This window comes from Erinaceus europaeus, chromosome 15, assembly GCF_950295315.1.
Source record: "Erinaceus europaeus chromosome 15, mEriEur2.1, whole genome shotgun sequence".
In the NCBI taxonomy this organism is placed as follows: domain Eukaryota; kingdom Metazoa; phylum Chordata; class Mammalia; order Eulipotyphla; family Erinaceidae; genus Erinaceus; species Erinaceus europaeus.
This window is the reverse complement of record NC_080176.1, coordinates 74,196,869-74,215,889: the sequence shown is the minus strand read 5'-3', so window position 1 is coordinate 74,215,889 and position 19,021 is coordinate 74,196,869. Positions and strand designations below refer to the sequence as shown.

Sequence of the window (19,021 nt, the reverse complement as noted above, 5' to 3'; positions counted from 1 at the left end):
AATTGTGTGGAGTTGTACCCCTCTATGGTTTTGTCAGTTATTCCTTTTAGAAGAGAAAGAAAGAAAGAAAGAAAGAAAGAAAGAAAGAAAGAAAGAAAGAAAGAAAGAAAGTCAGTCCCCAGCTCCCCGCTTGCAGGAGGGTCACTTCACAAGGGGTGAAGCAGGTCTGCAGGAGTCTGTCTTTCTCTCCCCCTCTCTGTCTCCCCTCCTCTCTCCATTTCTCTCTGTCCTATCCAACAACAACAGCAATGACAACAATAATAACAATGACAAGGGCAACAACAAGGGCAACAAAAAAAATGGAGAAAATGGCCTCCAGGAGCAGTGGATTCGTAGTGCAGGCGCCAAGCCCCAGCAATAACCCTGGAGGCAAAATATTAAAAAGAAAGAAAGAAAGAAAGAAAGAAAGAAAGAAAGAAAGAAAGAAAGAAAGAAAGAAAAAGAAAAGCCCATAATAGGAGCCGGGTGGTGACGCACCTGGTTGAGCGCATATATTACAATGCACAGGGACCCAGGTTTGAGCCCCCGGCCCCCACCTGCAGGGGGAAAGCTTTGCAAGTGGTGAAGCAGGGCTGCAAGTGTCTCTGTCTCTCTCCCTCTCTATCACCCTCTTCCCTTTCGATTTATGGCTGTCTCTATCCAATAAATAAATTAAAATAATAAAAAAGAAAAAGAAAAGCCCAGAATGTGCCCCACTCCCCGAGCTGCCGAAGAGGGGGTGGGGGTGGGGTGGGGTGGGGCGATGAGCAGTCAGCCCTCCCTCCCACAGTCAGGGGGCTCTTCCTGCAAGCAAAGACAGCAGGGTCAGGAGTGTGGGTCAGGCTTCCCTTGGGTGAGGCCCCAATAAATAAATAAATAAATGGGAGCAGGGAGAGAGATCAACCAGCAGAGGATGCGCTTGGTCATGCTCGAGGACTGGGGTTCGAGCCTCCGGCCACCACTTGGGAGCATTCACCTGGTGAAGCTTCGCAAATAGTGAAACATTCCATGAAAGAAGGAGGAAAAGAAGCAGGGAGGGAAGACGGTTCCATTAAGAATGGAGGTAAGGTGCACTATCCTTTTGGTAGCAGGGAGAGAGGGAGAGAGAGAGGGGAGGGGGAGGGAGAGGGAGAGGGGGAGGGAGGGGGGAGGGAGAGGGGGAGGGGGAGGGGGAGGAGGAGGCGGAGGGAGAGGGGAAGGGGGAAGGGGAAGGGGAGGGGAGGGAGAGGGAGAGGGGGAGAGGGAGAGAGGGAGAGAGGGAGAAGGAGAGAGGGAGAGGGAGAGAGGGAGAGGGAGAGAGGGAGAGGGAGAGAGGGAGAGGGAGAGGGAGAGAGAGAGAGAGAGGAGGAGGAGGAGGAGGAGGAAGAGGAGGAGGAGGAGGGAGGCTGGTAGAGAGGAAGCATTCCCTATAAAGTCCTGTATTGAGGGAAAGGGGACTGGCACTTGTTTCCCCAACATTTAAAAAGTTTGTCACACATTATCTCAGCAGAGAACTGAGGAGAGAGCATGATTTTCAAGGATTTTAAACTTTATTTGGGAAAACAGAGGACATTCATATGTTAGGCAGAGAGACAGACACAGAGAGAGACAGACACAGAGAGAGACAGAGAAGCCCCCAGAGGTCCCTTGCTCACCACGTGTTGATGGTATGACCTGGGCAGAGAGCCACGCCCACGGGTCTAGCCCCGCCTCCACCTTTCCAAACCACACCTGTCACCACTCCCATTTTCGGGGCGGTACCCTCCAGGTACCTCCTGTCCCTCAACAGGGGGTCTTTGGAGCTGTAGTGCCTTCCTCTCTTTCCCTCTGTCTCTCTGTCCCTGGAAAAGTCAATTCAGAACGGTGAACTCCCAGCAGGGACAAAAGAAGGAAGGAAGGAAGGAAAGAAAGAACGGAAAGAAGGAAAGAAAGGAAGGAAGGACTATAAATACAGGACAAGACCAAAAGCATCGAAGTTTTTTATTTTGCTTCTATTGTTACTAAAATAAAAAAAAAAAGTACCCACGGGCAGATTAAAGGGTGGTCTCCTCAAGATGGCCCAGACCTCCACTCCCCACTCCGTGCTCCCCAGATAGCTCAGGGCTCCGCCAGCAGTGCTCCCAGCAGGCACCGCATCAGCTCCTGCCAGGGCTTCTCAACCAGCAGCGTCAGGGCCAGCCCACCAGCGACAGTCAGCACACAGTGTCCAAAGAAGAGATAGAGCTGAGGAGAGAGCAGCCGGCGACATGGTCACTCAGGAAGCCCACGGCCCCAGCCTTGCACAGATAAGCAATCTAATGAAAACGTTCTCCTGGTCTGAAGCCCTCCTCCCTTTCCTTTTTTATTTGCTTATTGTGTTGCCTGGGAATAAACCCAGGGCCTCAAGGATGCACTATACCCCCTTCCAAAGAAAGAGACAGAGGGTGAGGCTACAGCACCGATCCACTATCCATAGAGCTCCCCCTGGTGCTGCCGTGGCACTCCCATGTAGTACTGGGGTTTGAACCCTGGTCATCATGCATAGCTGGACATGTTCTTTACCCACTGAGCTATCTCCTAACTCCTGAAACCTTCCCTTAAAAGAAATGGAGAACAGTCAGCCAGAGCAGCCCAGGGGGTGGGGGGTGGGTCACCAGGTAGCGCAGAGCTTGCAGGTGCACAGTCCAGACTCAGCATCTACCAGAGCAGAGCTGGCTCTCAGCTCTCAGGCTCTCTTGTGAGACCTTTTTTGAAATTTTTTTTGTTTTTTTTTTTTAATTTATTTAAAAAAGGAGACATTAACAAAACCAAAGGACAAGAGGGGTACAACTCCACACAGTTCCCAACACCAGATCTCCATATCCCATCCCCTTCCCTGATAGCTTTCCTAATCTCTATCCCTCTGGGAGCATGGACCCAGGGTCATTGTGGGATGCAGAAGATGGAAGGTCTGGCTTCTGTAACTGCTTCCCCCTGAACATGGGCGTTGGCAGGTTGATCCATACTCCCAACCTGCCTCTCTTGTGAGACCTTTTAAAAAAATCATGATAAGAGGGCCAGGTGGTAGCACACCGAGTTAAGCACACATAGTTCTATGTGCAAAGACCTGAGCAAGGACCCAGGTTCAAGCCCCTGCTCCCCCCTTGTAGTAGGGTCACTTCGTGAACAGTGAAGCAGATCTGCAGGTGTCTATCTTTCTCTCTCCCTCTCTAGCTCCTCCTATATCAATTTCTCTGTTCTATCAAATAAAATCAAGAAAAAAAAGTAGGGGATGGCTGCCAGAAGCGGTGGGATTGTTATGATAAACCATTAAAAGAGGGGCAGGTGGTGGCACACCTGGTTGAGTGCATATGTTACAATGCATAAGGATCTGGGTTCAAGCCCCCAGTCCCTACCTGCAGGAGTAAAGCTTTGCAAGTGGTGAAGCAGTGTTGCAGGTGTCTTTCTCCCTCTCTATCACTCTCTTCCCTCTCAATTTCTGACTATTTCTATCCAATAAATAAATAGAGATAATTTTAAAAAAATTTTAAAGCAGGTGGGGCAGGGGAAATAGCTTACTTGGATACTATATGATTCAAGTTTGAACCCAGCTCCCATGGCATTGAAGGAAGTGTCAGTGCCGTGGTCTCCCCCCACCCCACCTCTGCATCTCTGCTTTCTCTGTCTCTATCTAAAAATACAAAACCTGGGGGCCAGGCAGCGGTGCACCTGGTTAAGTGCTCACATTACAGTGTGCAAGGACCTGAGTTCAAGGCCCTGGTCCCCACCTGCAAAGGGAAAGCTTCACACGTGGTGAAGGAGGGATGCAGATGTCTCTCTGTCTCTCTCTCTCTCCTTTGCCTTACCCTTACCTCTCAATTTCTCTCTGTCTCTATCCAATAGTAAGTAAATAAATTTTTTAAAAAGAAAAAAATTTTAAAGATGCTCATGTCATCTTAAAACACACACACACACACACACACACACACACACACACACACACAAACCCCCGGCAGGGCCAGTGAATGGGCTCACCTGGCGAGGGCACCTGCTTTGCCACATGCAGGAGGCTGGGGTGCTGTGTTTGCTTTCACTCTCACCCTCTGTCTCTCTGCTTCCGTCTCTGTCTGAAAAACTTGCCTGGTGACAACAAACAGACAGACAGAAAGCAAAGACAGAAAAAGCTAGGCTGCTTTTTTTTTTTTTTTTTTAACCTCCAGGGTTATTGCCAGCACTATGAATCCACTGCTCCTGGCGGCCATTTTTTTCCCACTTTTGTTATCCTTGTTATTGCTGCCATTGATGTTGGATAGGACAGTGAGAAATGGAGAAGGGAGGGAAAGACAGAGAAGGGGAGAGAAAGATAGACACGTGCAGACCTGCTTCACCTCTTGTGAAGTGACCCTCCCTGCAGATGGGGAGCCAGGGGCTGGAACCGGGATCCCTACACCGGTCCTTGCACTTTGCGCCACGTGCGCTTAACCCGCTGCGCTACCGCCCAAGCCCCCCAGGCTGCTTCTTCATGCTGGCACAGGCACTCCATAGGTCTGGGGGGGGTGCTCACCATGGTGCTGTCGGTATAGTGCATGGGTGTTTCCTGAAGCCCGTTGTAGAGGAGGATAACGATGGGATGCACCAAGTAGCAGGCATAGCTGATGCTGGCCAGGAAGCTCCAGATGTGGCAGGAGAGCAGCCGGTTCACTGGACCTGGGGGACAGGCACCAAGTCGTGGAGGACCCCTTGGGTGCACCATGCCCTGTTGGAGACCCCTGCTTCCTTGATGCCGGCTACTTGATAAGGGAGACCCCTGAATGATCATGCCTGTTACAGGCTCGCACTGCTATTCTCCATTTGTTCAGTTATTGAAAAGCTGTGTCCAGATCAAAGAATGCTGGCCACCTGTAACCATTCACATCCCCTCCGGCTACAGTTTCTGTTCTCTGATGGGTGTCTGGTAGACGACAGGACTTGACAAGCAGTGGGGTTAACAGTCCTCTGAAGGCCAAAGGGCCTTAGCTGCAAACTGTGACAAGCACTGCTGTCCCCTCCCAGACTATGGAATGATGGATGTGGACAGAATGCACACAGAGGGCTCTGGGACCTAGCATTAAGTGCCATAGTGTGTGTACCGCTGCCAAAAGGCTTTCGATGTTCCTCATTTCATGCTGTGATGTAAAGCAAATTTTGTTAATGAAAACCATGGTGGGTGTCAGCGGTGGTGCACCAGGTTAAGCACACATAGTACAAAGAGGAGGGGCCTGGCTCAAGGATCCCAGTTTGAGCCCCTGGCTCCCCACCTGCGGAAGGGTAGCTTCACAAGCAGTGAAGCAGGTCTGAAGGTGTCTGTCTTTCTCTCCCTCTCTCTATCTTCCCTTCCCCTCTCAATTTCTCTCTGTCCTATCCAACAACAGCAACAACAACAAAAAAATATATGGCTGCCAGGAGCAGTGGATTCATAGTGCAGGCACCAAGCCTCAGCAGAAACCCTGCAGGCAAAAAAAAAAAAAAAAAAGAAAGAAAAAAGAAAACTATGAGGGAAGTTTATATGGGGTCACACTGGGTGTAGTCCCACCGAGGGATGTAACTACTGTCAGCCACTTCAGACTACTCTTACATTTGCTGATAAGTGTCTGAGTTAATAAATAATAATCCTATATATATATTTTTTTTTCTACCAGGGTTACCACTAGGGTTCGGTGCCTGCACGATGAATCCACTACTCCTGGTGGCCATTGCTTTTGTTTATTTGTTAGAACATAGAGAGAAATTGAGAGGGGAGAGGGAGACAGAGAGGGAGAGAGAGAGGCAGAGAGACACCTGTACTGCTTGTCTCACTACTCTGGAAACTTCCCCCCTGCAGGTGGGGAGCAGGGGCTAGAACCCAGACCTTACACATGGGAATATGAGTTAATCTTTTTTTTTGCCCTCCGGGGTTATCACTGGGGCTCAGTGTCTATACCACGAGTCTACTGTTCCTCCAGACCATGTTTTTTTCATTGTTTTTGTTGCTGTTATTGTTGCTGTTGCTGCTGTTGTTAGATAGGACAGAGAGAAATTGAAAGAGAAGAGGAAGACAGAGAGGAGGAGAGAAAGATGGACACCTGCTATCTTTTCGATCCTGGGCCACATCTGAACCCTGGATCCCACAGGCAAATCTGCCACAGTTTCCCAAGCTCGGGACCACTAGGATGGCAGCAGGAGCCAGCATAGTGCTTACCACCACAGCCTTGCTGGCACGCCAGCAGCACCCAGCCCACAGCCGCCGCCCATAGGGTCCTGTGCAGGGCCTGGTAGAGAGCAGTAGCGGAAGAGGCGCTGGCAGAGGTGTCGTCCACGGCATAGGCCAGAGCCACCACTGCAGACAGGGCAGACAGGGAGCAGGCCCAGCCCAGCGCCACCTGGCCCTGGGGACAAGGAGAGAAGTTGCTCAGAGCCTGCTGGGCCACTATCTGTGCCCTTCCCTACCCGCCACCCACCCCGTGCCCATCTGTGCATGGGTCCTGTCAGTTTCCTGCCTTTGGTTTGAATGAGGCCAGGACCCGGCACGTGACTCCAATCTGGGACACGCATATGCATGTGACAAGGCAGATGGTTCTCACCAGCTTTCCCGGAGGGCAGATTTGAGGGCAACAGGTTGAAGACAAGGAAGCCAGAAAGGTTCTGGAGAGTGAGGGGACAGGGGAGCCCAGCTGAGGCTGGCAGGGAAGTGGGGACAGACACCCACAGGACTGGGGTGTTAGACAGAAGTGGCCTCTCAGACAATGGTGTTCATATAACCCCGACTTCCCGCTTGAATAGTGAGGGCGGACGGTGAACAGTGATTCCTCCCAAACCAGAAGGCAAGTGCCTCTCCATCTCTTTTTATTTTATTTTATTCTGTATACAGAGTCATACTGAGAGGGAAGGAAGAGACAGAGAGACAGAGAGACTTCTGCAGCACTACTCCATCACTCAGGAAGCTTTGCTCCTGCGGGAGGGGGGCCAGGAGATGGAGCCTGTGTCCTTAGTGACGTGAGCCACTCACAGGGGCCACAGCCTGGTCCCACAGCTCTCCCTCTAGATGTCCCACATCCTAATTTCCAGTCGGGAGCATCAAGTCTGCCTGATCACAGAAACCAAAGGGCTAACTCAGTTCGAGCCCCCGGCTCCCCACCTGCAGGGAAGTAGCTTCACAGGCGGTGAAGCAGGTCTGCAGGTGTCTATCTTTCTCTCCCCTTCTCTGTCTCCCCCTCCTCTCTCCATTTCTCTCTGTCCTATCCAACAACGATGACATCAATAACAACAGCAATAATAACTACAACAATAAAACAAGGGCAATACAAGGGAATAAATAAATAAAATTTTTTTTTTAATTCTGACTCAGATAACTACCCTCCCAGAGGATGGTCTCACCACTTTCCACTCCAGTGACTTTTCTGGGCCCATCCCTGGATCCTGTGGGTGGGATCCTGGTGGGCTCTAGGTCCAGAACTTCCTCCTCCTCCTCCTCCTCCTCTTCCTCCTCCTCCTCCTCCTTCTCTTCCTCCTCCTCCTCTTCTTTTTTACCAGTTCAGCTCTGGCTTATGATGGTGCAGGGGATTGAACCTGGGACTTTGGAGCCTCAGGCATGAAAATTTCTTTGCCATTATGCTATCTACCCACCCTCTTTTTTCTTTCTTTTAACTTTATTTTTATTGCTCTCTGGGTTACCTCTGGGGCTCTGTGCCTGTACAACAAATCCACTGCTCCTGGTGGCCATTTTTATTTATTTCTTTTTTTTTATTATTTGATAGGACAGAAAGAAATTGAGAGGGAAGGAGGACATGGAGGTGGAGAGGGAGAGAGAAAGAGAGGCACCAGCAGCTCTGCTTCACCACTCAAGAAGCTTCCCCCTTCTGCGAATGGGGACCAGGGGCTTGAACCTGGATCCTTGCATATTATAACATATGTGATTAACCTGATGTACCACCACCCGGTCAACGTCCAGTCAAGGGCTTTCTTAGGGGCACAGAAAGAGGAACTGCAAGTCAGGTTCTGCAGGAAGACAGGCTCCTCTCATTCTGCAGAGCCCAGAGGCAGCGCTGATAGCCCACAGCACACGAGCCCAGCCGTCAGGCACCCCAGTCGCAGCTGACCCAGGCGAGGAAGGCCTTACCTTTGTCCTAAGGACGTTTGCCTGGTGCTGTGGGTGTGTGAAGAGGCTGAGAAAGAGCCCCAGGAGGAACGGCCCGAGTCTGCAGTAGGGTTTAGTGTAATACTCCACGAAATAGTGCTCTGCCGCCTGGTCGCTGGAAGGCCCGAGAGTGAGAGAAAAGGGTTAGGACCTGGGCCTGGGGCAGCACCCAGTAGGCACAGGGGGAAGCTGGGTGCTGTGCCTTCCCCAAAAGGGGTCTTGCCTTACAACTCAGGTCCCGCATGCTGGAGTCCAGGATGGCCTTGGGGGGCACTACACTGGGTCCCAAAGGAATTGTGACCATTTCCTTCCTTCCTCCTTTCCTTCCTTCCTTCCCTTTCTTCTTTCTTTCTTTCTTTCTTTCTTTCTTTCTTTCTTTCTTTCTTTCTCTCTCTCTCTCTCTGCATCTACCCAATGCCAATGCTCCCAGTGATGACTACCTCCTCCTCCTGCTCCTCTTCTTCCTTCTTCTTCACCTTTCTTTTTTAGCTAGAGGGTGAGAGGGGCCAGATAATGGTGTGCCAGAGCACATACATTACCAAGTCCCTGGTCCCTACCTGTAGGGGGAAGCTTCACAAATGGTGACACTGTGCTGCAGGTAGGACTCTATCTCTCTATCTCCTCCTTTCCTCTCCATTTCTCTCTGTTGCTATGGGGGAAAAGGTAAAAACTAAGATAAACAATCAAGGAACAGAAGTAAGCCTCCAAAAGATTAACATTCATATTCTCAAAGAAAGAAATGAGGTCCTATCCATGAAACGAAAAGAATATTGGGAAACGTGTCCTTAGTGATGACAACAAAAGTCCACTAAACTAACATTTCCTCAATAAAGTAGAAGTGAAAAAAAAAAAATAGAGGGTGAGAAAGACCTAGAGAAGGAGAGACAGAGACAAAGAGAGATGAGAGACACCACTGCAGGCTTCCACTCTGCTTGGTGAGCGTCCTTCCTACAGGGGCACATTTCTTGGCATGGGAGATAGCTTGGCATGACAGCACAGGGCTCGCACGCCCCAGGCTCCAGGTTCAGTCACCGGCACTGCCCATCACCAGAGCTGAGCGGCATCCTGGTCTCTCTCAACCGTTTTCAAAAAGAAACATATCTGGAGACCAGACAACACAGAGTGGGAAATATCTTTCTCCCACCCTGTCTCCTCCTCTCCTCTCAGTTTCTCTGTGTGTGTGTGTGTGTGTGTGTGTGAATCCATAAATAAATAAATAAAATATATATATTTTAAGAATACATCTTTTGGGCCTGGGATGTAGAGCACACAATTTATGTGTGAAGACCAGGGTTCAAGCTCCTGGTCCTCACCAGCAGGGAAGCTTGACGAGCAGTGGATCAGGGCTACGGGTGTCTCTCTCCTCCCTCCCCCCTTTGTTTCACACACCCTCTATTTCTCTCCATCTCTAATATATACACATTATATGTCATATATATTATATATAATATATGTACATTATATATACTGTATATATTGCCTCCAGGGTTATTGCTGGGGCTCAGTGCCTAAACTAAGAATCCACTGCTCCTGGTGGCCACTTTTTATTCAATTTTTTTATAGGACAGAGAAATTGAGAGGGTAGGGGAAGAGACAGAGAGAGAGAGAAAGAGAAAGAGAAAGAGAAAGAGAAAGAGAAAGAGAAAGAGAGACCTGTAGACCTGCTTCACAGCTTATGAAGCAACCCCTCTGCAGGTGGAGAGCTGGGAACTCAAACTGGTATCCTTGCGTGGGTCCTTGAGCTTGGTACTATGTGCACTTAACCAGTGTGCCACCGCCCGCCCCCTCTATCATAATTTTTACAAAGAGAAAAAGAAAAGAAATACATCCTTCAACTTCAGTGTCTCCTCCAGCAGCCTGTTTGCCACTGGAGGAGAAACACAGCATGACCACATGGGGGCGCTCATTTCATCTGAGAAGCACCCCAGCAGGTGGTGAGCTCCACCGCATTCAGAGAGTCCCCCGCCCCCGTCCTGCGCCTCCGCAGAACAAATCAGAAGGGGCGGGTACCTTGCTTCTGAGGGATCTGCCACCGGAAGATGATAAACCAGTGTCAGCAGAGCGGTGGCAGTGAAGGATGCCACCACCAGCAGGACCCCGAAGAAAACAAGGGCTTGCTTACTTCTGCAAAAGAAGAGAGAAGTCATGGGTAGGAGCCCTCCTCAGTTTTCTTTGCAGAAAAATGCAAAGGGGTGTGCGCCCTCTTCTGGACACGTGAGGGAGGTACAGGGTGGAGCCGGGCTGAGCGGGGATGATGGACAGACACCCCCAGCTAGCCTTGTGACCACAGCCAAGACCTGGAGCCTGAGTTTCTTCGTCCAGGGAAGAACAGCACAGCATCTTGCCCGCTTCACTCTGAAATCTGCCACTCAAACTAAAAGGAGACTATGCTGGGGGATATCCGTCCCTTGTCACCTTCAAAGATCATCAGTGGTAGTGGATTTAGAAGAGAAATCACTATCTTGCCCGGCCTGACAGAGAAGGGAGACAGAATGAGAGAGGAATCCAGAGATGACCCCCCCTTACCCTACCAACAGAACTCAGAATCTTAGACAAATATCTGTGTGAAGGGTTGGGGAAATAGCATAATGATTATGCAAAAGGCCTTTCATGCCTGAGGCTCCAAAGGTCCCAGGTTCAATCACCAGCACCACCATAAGCCAGAGCTGAACAGTGCTCTGGAAAGAAAAAAAAGACAAGTATCTGTGTGCAGAGCTGGTGTGAGGATAGGAAGGAGAGAATTGAGTTGTGGTATAAGGAAGAAGATTGCACTGTCAAGGTATCCAATGCCTAATTCTTCTAGAATGTTCTGTGGTGCATTACAGAATGCACCTGAATTTGCCCTGGAGAATCAAAGACAGAAGTATTTTCCTGGGGCCTGCTGGTGGCACACCCAGTAGAAAGTGTATGTTACCATGTATGAGGATCCAAGTTCAAGACCCCAATTTCTACCTGTGGGGGGAGGGGTGCCCATGAGTGGTGGGACTGTGCTACAGGTGTCTCTCCTTGTCTCTATCTCTCTTTCTCTCTTCCTGTATTAAAAAAAAAAGAAAGGAAGGGAGGGAGGAATAAATGTCTACGTGGAACAGTGGACTCATTGTGTAGGTACTGAGCACCACCAATAACTATTGTGGTAAAAAAAAATTAAAGGAGGCATTTTTCTTTTCTTTTCTATCCCAGTGAGTTCTGGTTACACTACACAAATGACTTCCTCCACATTTCTGTCACCAAACATGAAGGTTTGGTACTGGAGTTTTAGAAGCCAATGAAGCAAAAGCCAAGGACTGGTGCAAGGAAAGATACTATGACCTCAGGGATGTGCAGCCTGCAAAGATGGCACAGTCTTGTCTCAGAAAATGTCTTAGTCTGCAGCCCAAGAAATGGCACAGAAGGTAGAGCATCTAGCTTGCATGTACAAGGTCCCAGGTTCGATCACCAGCATCACACATATCAGCATGATGCTCTGGTTTGTGCCCTCCTTTTCTCTCAATCTCTCCCCCCCTAATAAATCCTTCCATGTCCAGGGCTCCCAGATTCCAGATTCAATCCCAAGCATCACCACAAGCTAGAGTTAAGCAGTGCTCTGATGTGTGTGTGTGTGTGTGTGAGTGAGTGAGAGAGAGAGTGTGTGTGTGTATCCCTCTGTCTCTCATTAAAATAAAATATTATATAACTAAAAACAGTAAAAAAAAAAAAAAAATCCAGTCTTAACCCTTAAGTCCTAGCCAGGATCTAGGTTTATATTGGAGAAGACTAAGTGTCAGTGAGAAAGAAATGGGGGCAGGGGCATCCAATCTTTGCTTTGTGAGTTGACAAGTCACCAGAACCTCATCACCAGGCCGGGCTGGACCGCTCCCTGTAAAACTCTGAGGCGCGTTTCTGAGCACCCTCTGTGGACCAGCCTCCCTAGCCTCTCCCAGCAGGCGTGGTGTTTCACTGTGGTGTGTCCTGTGTGTAACTGGCTCCTAGCTAAGTCACATCAACCCCAGAGGGCACCCAGAGGTCCCAAACATCCAGGCACAAAGCTGGGGATGAGAACACATGTCCACCTTCCCTCCTATGAGTCCTCTGTCCCCCAGAGTACCTGCATCACAGCTCAAAAGGCTGCCCTCTGATAACCACCAGAGTCTATAAAGTGTAAGAGTCAGATTGGTTACTAATCCTTGTTGCAAGTTTGTTCCTTTGAGTTCTCTATACCCCACATAGCTTCTGTCTGTCACTTCCTTGCTTGTATCACTTAACATTATCAAACTCCACTTGGAGCAACAGGTTGCTTTTTGGTTTTGGGGTTGGTTTTTTTGTTTTTGTTTTTTTTTTCCCTCCAGGGTTATCACTGGGACTCACTACAAATCCACTGCTCCTGGAAGCCATTTTTCCCATTTTGTCGCCCTTGTCGTTTTGTTGTCATTGTTTTTACTGGGTAGAACAGAGAGAAATGGAGAGAGGAGGGGAAGACAGAGAGGGGGAGAGAAAGACAGACACCTACAGACCTGCTTCACTGCTTGTGAAGCAACCCCCCTACAGGTGGGGAGCCCGGGGCTCAAACCAGGATGCTTATGTCAGTCCTTGCATTTTGTGCCATGTGCACTTAACCTGCTGTGCTACTGCCCAGGCCCCTGGAGAAACAGTTTTTAAATTCAGTCCAAAAACCTTTTATATTTGGGGTCTGGAGGACAGCATAATGTTATTCAAAAAAGTTTTTGTGCCTGGGGCTCTGAAGGCTTAGGCTGAGTCCCCATAAACCAGATCTGAGCAGTGTTCAGATATTAATTACTTAATCCATCAGTCAAAGGAGTCTACTACATTTGAACTGAGAAAGCAACCTCTCTTTAAGATATGAATTGGGAAGATGTAGACATCTTCTTTTGTTCCTTGTTCAATTCATATTAGGTCATCCTCTGTCTGGGATGGTGAGATGTCTGCACGGGGCTGGGATGATCGGTATCTTGTGCAGCCTGAGTTGAGTGTCTGCCCCAGCAGGGGCCTGAACATTTCTCAGAGCCTAGCTTTGCCCCCTCGTGAGTACAGGTGTACAATTCAGCATGGAAAGGAGTATTTTTCCTATACACCGGAAGGACAGTATTTGTGTTGCTTTGTCTTATTACTGTTCTATATTGTGATGTCCTTTGTGATTAGGTGATCAGAGGACTGACTACTGACACAATATTTTTTTAATTATTTTTTATATTTATTTATTTTCCCTTTTGTTGCCCTTGTTGTTTTTTCATTGTTGTTGTAGTTATTATTGTCATTGTTAGATAGGACAACGAGAAATGGAGAGAGGAGGGGAAGACAGAGAGGAGAGAAAGACAGACAACTGCAGACCTGCTTCACCGCCTGTGAAGCAACTCCCCTACGGGTGGGGAACCGGGGGCTCAAACCGGAATCCTATGCCAGTCCTTGCACTTTGCGCCATGTGCACTTAACCCGCTGCACAACCACCTGACTCCCCTGACACAATATTTAAGAAAAGCTATTTGTCATAGTGACTCAAGAGTCCAAAGACATTATTGTTCTCTGGCTCAGAAATTCCAGCAAAGGATATGCATTCTTTTTTTTAATATTTATTTATTTCCTCTTGTTGCCCTTGTTATTTTATTGTTTTTGTTTTTATTGTTGTCGTCGTTGTTGGATAGGACAGAGAGAAATGGAAAGAGAAGGAGAAGACAGAGGGGGGGAGAAAGATAGACACCTGCAGACTTGCTTCACTGCCTGTGAAGTAATTCCCTTTCAGGTAGGGAGCCGGGGGCTTGAACTGGGATCCTTACGCCAGTCCTTGTGCTTTGCACCACATGTGTTTAACCTGCTGCACTACCGCCTGACTCCCAGGATATGCATTCTAAAGAGTCGAAAAACCAGTGGCTACCATAAAAATGTTTATCAGATAAGATAGATATGTCTATCTATAAGAGCATAGCTTTGAAAATAATTCAAGTATTTAACAATAAGGAAGACTATAAGTAAAGTATAGTTCCTGGACTAAGGTGCTTTGCAAAAATTAAAATTACGCTTACTTTGGAAATAGCATGGGGGGTGCAGGCAGTGGCACATTCTGGTTAAGTGCACGCACCACAGTGCACAAGGACCTGAGTTCAAGCCCCTGGTCCCCACCTGCAGAGGGAAAGTTTCACAAGTGATGAAGCCGGGCTGCAGATATCTCTCTGACTCTCTTCCTCTCTATCCTCCCTCCCCTCTCAATTTCTCTCTGTCTGTATCCAATAATAAATTAAATTAAATTAAAAAACAGATTTTTTTAAAAAAAAAGCAGTGGGTGGGCTGGGCAGTGCCACATCTGGCAGTCTTTTGCATATAGAAAACTATGCCATGACTTTCCCAGCAACCCAAAAAATTGGTGGTGGTTTCCGTGTGTCTGTCTCCTTCCACTGGAAATAATAAAGGGGAGGGGGTGCTGTACACAGCACTGGAGCCCATTCTCAAGTCTGGGGAGAAACTTCTTGCACGGTGCAATGTTGCCGTTCAGATTAAATCAATAAAAAGCAAAAAGGAAAAGAAGGCGAACCCACCCAGGGAGACTCACTTTCTGTGGATGAAGACAACGACCGGTGTGGTGAGGTGGAACTGAAAGTCACAGGCCAGGTACCACGTCCAGCCACTGCACTGGAAAGACAGGAGAGTGAGGGAGGTGGACGCAGCCCACGGGTGCAGCCCTCCACCCCACCCCACCACACACACACCTGCCCCGGACCTGGAGGGAACCCTCGGGGCGGGTGAGGAAGTGACCGGGAAGAGAAGGGTCCTGAACTACAAGCATCTCAGATCTGGTCTCATGGAATCCTTGCTACACGTCACGCCTGGGGGGTAGCCGTCCTTTCCACACTTGACCAGATGAGGACTATGAGTGGTGAAGCGGGGCTACAGGTGTCTCTCTGTCTCCCTCTTTATCTCCCCTCCCCTCTCAATTTCTCTGCTTCTATCTAATAATAAATAAAAATATTATAACTAATTAATTAAAATAAACAATTTAAAAAGAGAAGGGAAAACACTGCAGCACAGGGAGACAACACACCCACTAGAGTGCACACGCTATCCGGTACGAGAACCCAGGTTCAAGCCCCTGGTCTCCAGAGGTGAAGCAGGGCTGCAGGTTTCTCAGTTTCTCTCTTCCTCTCTCCTCTCAATCTCTATGAAAAAGGAAGGAAGAAGGGACCAGGCAGTGGTAGACCTGGTTAAGCACTCACATTATAGTACACAAGGACCCAGGTTCAAGCCCCTGGTCCCCATCTGTGGGGGCCGGGGGGAAGCTTCACAAGTGGTGAAGCAGGGCTGCAGGTCTCTCTCTGTCTCTCTCCCTCCCTATCTCCCCCTCCCCTCTCCATTTATCTCTGTCTCTATCCAAAAATAAATAAAATTTTCAAAAAAGAGAAGAAAAAGGAAGGAAGAGGGGGTCGGGCAGTAGCAGAAGGACCAGCTTACGGATCCCGGTTCAAGCCCCTGGCTACCCATCTGCAGTGGGGGTCACCTCACAACTGGTGAAGCAGGTCTGCAGCTGTCCATCTTTTTCTCCCCCACTCTGTCTTCCCCTCCTCTCTCCATTTCTCTCTGTCCTATCCAACAACAATGACAGCAATAATAATAATAACCACAACAATGATAAAACATCAAGGACAACAAAGGGGAAAAAATTGCCTTCAGGAGCAGTGGATTCATCGTGCAGGCACCGAGCCCCAGCAATAACCCTGGAGGCAAAAAAGAAAAAGAAAGGAAGGAAAAATAGACAGAAAAAAAAGGGCCACTGCAAGAGGTGGGTTGGTTGTGCAAGCCACAAGCCCCAGCAATAGTCTCGTGGCAATTAAAAACAAAAATGCTGCAATGCTCCACCACTTGTCAGGCCTCCCCCCCCCCCCACAGGTGTTCCTCTGTGGCAGCGCAGGGTTCAAACCCAGGTCCTTGTGCACGGTGGCAGGTGTATTCTGCTGAGTGAGTGAACTGCTGGCTCCCACACTACGTTTTTTTCTTTTAAAATCAACAGTTTTAGTGGATTTGGAGGTCACTTTGTTTCGCAAGACTTCTAGTGCTTTAGAATCACAGTTTCTCACTCTCGATATCTCCCCCTCATCACCAACTCATGACTCCGGGCGTCCCCTCCAAGCCCATCAGGAGGAAATGGGAGCTTCAGGGGGAGCCCGGGACAGGGTACAGATGCTGTAATGTAATGTGAGCACTTAACCAGGTGTGCCACCGCATGACCTCAGGGTACAGATGCTGTGATTGGCAGATCAGCCTTGGAAGGGAAGAGGATTCCCTCTGCTGAGTTTGGGGCAGCGTCCAGCTTAAGATAAGATCTCTCTGCAGAGGGAGGTGAAAGAGATGGCCTCTGCAGGCAGGCAGAGCTGAGAGAGGACCGGTGATGGGCAGGTCAGCTGTGTTCAGCACATGCACTGAGGCAGCTGGCTGTCCCCGCTCACAGCAAAGAGGGCCCTAGCACCTACCTCCTAACGAACAGCTGCCCATGGCCCCTTCTTTCCATAGCATCGCTTACCCCAGAAGCTGCAGGCTCAGATGGGCCCTTGGACAGTTCACCAAACCACAGGATGTGTGATACCACCTGAACACCCGTCTGCTCCCCTCCACTACACGCCCCGACCCCCAGGACTCACCGGCTTCCTGACTGACAGGAAGTTGTTCAGCAGCAGGAAGTTGGTCCACCAGGACTGGCGACAGCTGTCCAGATGGAACTTGGGCACTTCCCAGATGGGCCCCCAGGGAACAAGGGAGAACAGCGCCACCAGCAGGCACACAGAGAACATATGGAGGGGCTGCAGCCTGGCAGGGAAGGGCCAGGGGAAGAAGGGATTCACACAGCGGCATGCTCGGGCCCTGTCTTCTCTCCTTCCTTCCTTCCATCCTTCCTTCCTTCCTTCCTTCCTCCCTTCCTCCCTTCCTTCCTTCCTCCATTCCTTCCTTCTTTTCCTCCCACTCTACTCTCTTCCAAGCAGGATCTGAAGCAGTTTCAACAGTGATGAATAAGACACAGGTGGGCTGGGAAGACAGCATAAGGGTTATGCAAATGGATTTCATGCCTGAGGTTCTGAGGTCCCAGGTTCAATTCCCAGCACCACCATAAGCCAGAGCTGAGCAGTGCTCTAGTAGTAAAGAAAGAAAGAAAGAAATTTATAATTAAATTAAAATTCCACTAGTTGCCTTGCTAGGTATGAGGTCCTGAGTTTGAACCCTGCACTACATGGGAGCACCATGATTGGTCCTGGAGAAGCTCCGCTGATGGTGAAGCAATGCTGTAGCGACTCACCTTTCTTTTCTCTTTGACTCTAATAATAATAACAACAACAACAACAACAAATTAGACTGAAAGACCACTCTACAATTTTGCCTATGTGTGAGGTCCTGGATTCATTCCCTGGAGCCACACAAAAGAAAAGAGAAAAAAATGTCTTCCAGTGCGGGTTACAGACTAAACATCAATAAATGATCACACAGCAATAATGAGCAGAGAGGTAATAACAAGCAACCTACCTAGCGAAGCGGCTGAGAAGGTATCTGAGTACGACCCTGCAGGTGGTCCCTTTGTCTGGACGCTGCAGCTTTAAAAATGATCTCACACTTAGCCAGCCGCTGAGAGGGAGAGAGGAGTCTCAGCTTCCCCCCTTGCAGATGAGGACCAGGGTCTTGAACATGGTAACATGTGCGCTTCACTGGGTGCTCCAAGGCCCAGCTGCCCACCTACTGAAGCTGTGATTCTGAGATCCCTACCCCGAGGGACTTTGCTAAATTGGTTTTATTGTTTATGTATTTGTTTGTTTTAGATAGAGACAGAAGCAGAGAGAATGAAGGAGATCAGAGCACCAAAGCTTCCTTCAGTGCCATGAGACACGTGCGCGCGTACACACACGCACATGCACGCACATGTATGCACACGTCTAAAACCAACAGCGAGAGGCACAACAGTAGAGCCAACCGATTCTTACCTGATGAGGAAAAACGTATCGACGCCCAGGTAGAAGGGGCCACTCCGGGAGTAGAGGTACAGGGGGTTTCTGGGTACTGTGCATCTCCACTCAAGCACATTATCTGTGACAGACATGGAAGGAAGGAGGGGGTTCTGGGCTGGCTAAAGGACGCTCAACTGGGTGCACCCTGCCCAGCCCCTCCCTGTAACCTTATATTGTAAACTACTATAAAATCACTAATAAAAAATATATGTATGAAATTATATGTTATACAAATGTCTGTATTATATAAATACATTATACAAATAGATTTCTCTATTGAAAAGAATTGGAAACAAAGGCCAAGGGCCAGGGCTCCTGGGGCCCGCACCCAGAGATAGCCAGGCCGTCATCTGGGCCGTGTGTCCTGAGATGACCCACAGCAGACTCAGGGCCCGCAGGCCGTGCAGCGCCAGGCACGTGTCCCCCGGTGTCCCTGGTGTCCAGACGGCCGCCATATTCCTTTGCCAGGAGCAGCAAGTCAGAGTTTGGTCCACGGTGGCCAGGAACCCTGCACAAGAGCAGAGGTGTCACCATGCACCCCCAAGCCCCTGCAAACCAGCCACACATGCCCACCGTATCACTATATGCTCGTTCACGGCAACCGTGAGCACTCCACTCACTTCTGCAAGATCCCCTCTGATTCTTTTTTTTTTTTTTCTGATCAGAGCACCACCTAACTGGCCTCTGGTGGTGCCAGGGATCGAACCCAGGACCATTTGCATGCAAGTCCTGTGTACAACCACTGTCCCATCTCCCTGTCCACATGGCCCTTTCTGGATCCTTTTGTGAACCCGCCAGCTTGATCTCCATTCCCAGGAACTCGGACACTGCCGAGCAGATCTTACCTGAGTTCAGAGCCCACACTGCCCTGCACAGAACGCACAACCCAACCTCAGGCCCCAAGAATGCCAGCCACTGACCCCATCTTGGTTTACAAAGGACTGGAGTGGGGCCAGGGAGACAGCACAATGATTACACATACATC

The 19,021-nt window shown here is 49.3% G+C and overlaps 1 protein-coding gene across 1 annotated transcript in view; it reads right to left on the bottom strand.

The window, feature by feature from the left end:
* Positions 1 to 1,929: 1,929 nt before the first annotated feature.
* The window catches only part of LOC103118817 (O-acyltransferase like protein-like), a 33,456-nt gene continuing 16,364 nt past the window's right edge, over positions 1,930 to 19,021 (bottom strand). Inside the window, exons 6-15 of the mRNA XM_007529027.2 lie at positions 18,365 to 18,544; positions 18,013 to 18,115; positions 17,561 to 17,659; positions 16,687 to 16,852; positions 14,607 to 14,686; positions 10,079 to 10,192; positions 8,051 to 8,183; positions 6,134 to 6,320; positions 4,481 to 4,623; positions 1,930 to 2,181 (exon numbers count right to left, since the gene is read on the bottom strand). Coding sequence (XP_007529089.1) covers positions 2,056 to 2,181; positions 4,481 to 4,623; positions 6,134 to 6,320; positions 8,051 to 8,183; positions 10,079 to 10,192; positions 14,607 to 14,686; positions 16,687 to 16,852; positions 17,561 to 17,659; positions 18,013 to 18,115; positions 18,365 to 18,544 — 1,331 coding nt within the window. The 3' untranslated portion in view covers positions 1,930 to 2,055. The remainder of the gene's footprint in view (positions 2,182 to 4,480; positions 4,624 to 6,133; positions 6,321 to 8,050; positions 8,184 to 10,078; positions 10,193 to 14,606; positions 14,687 to 16,686; positions 16,853 to 17,560; positions 17,660 to 18,012; positions 18,116 to 18,364; positions 18,545 to 19,021) is intronic.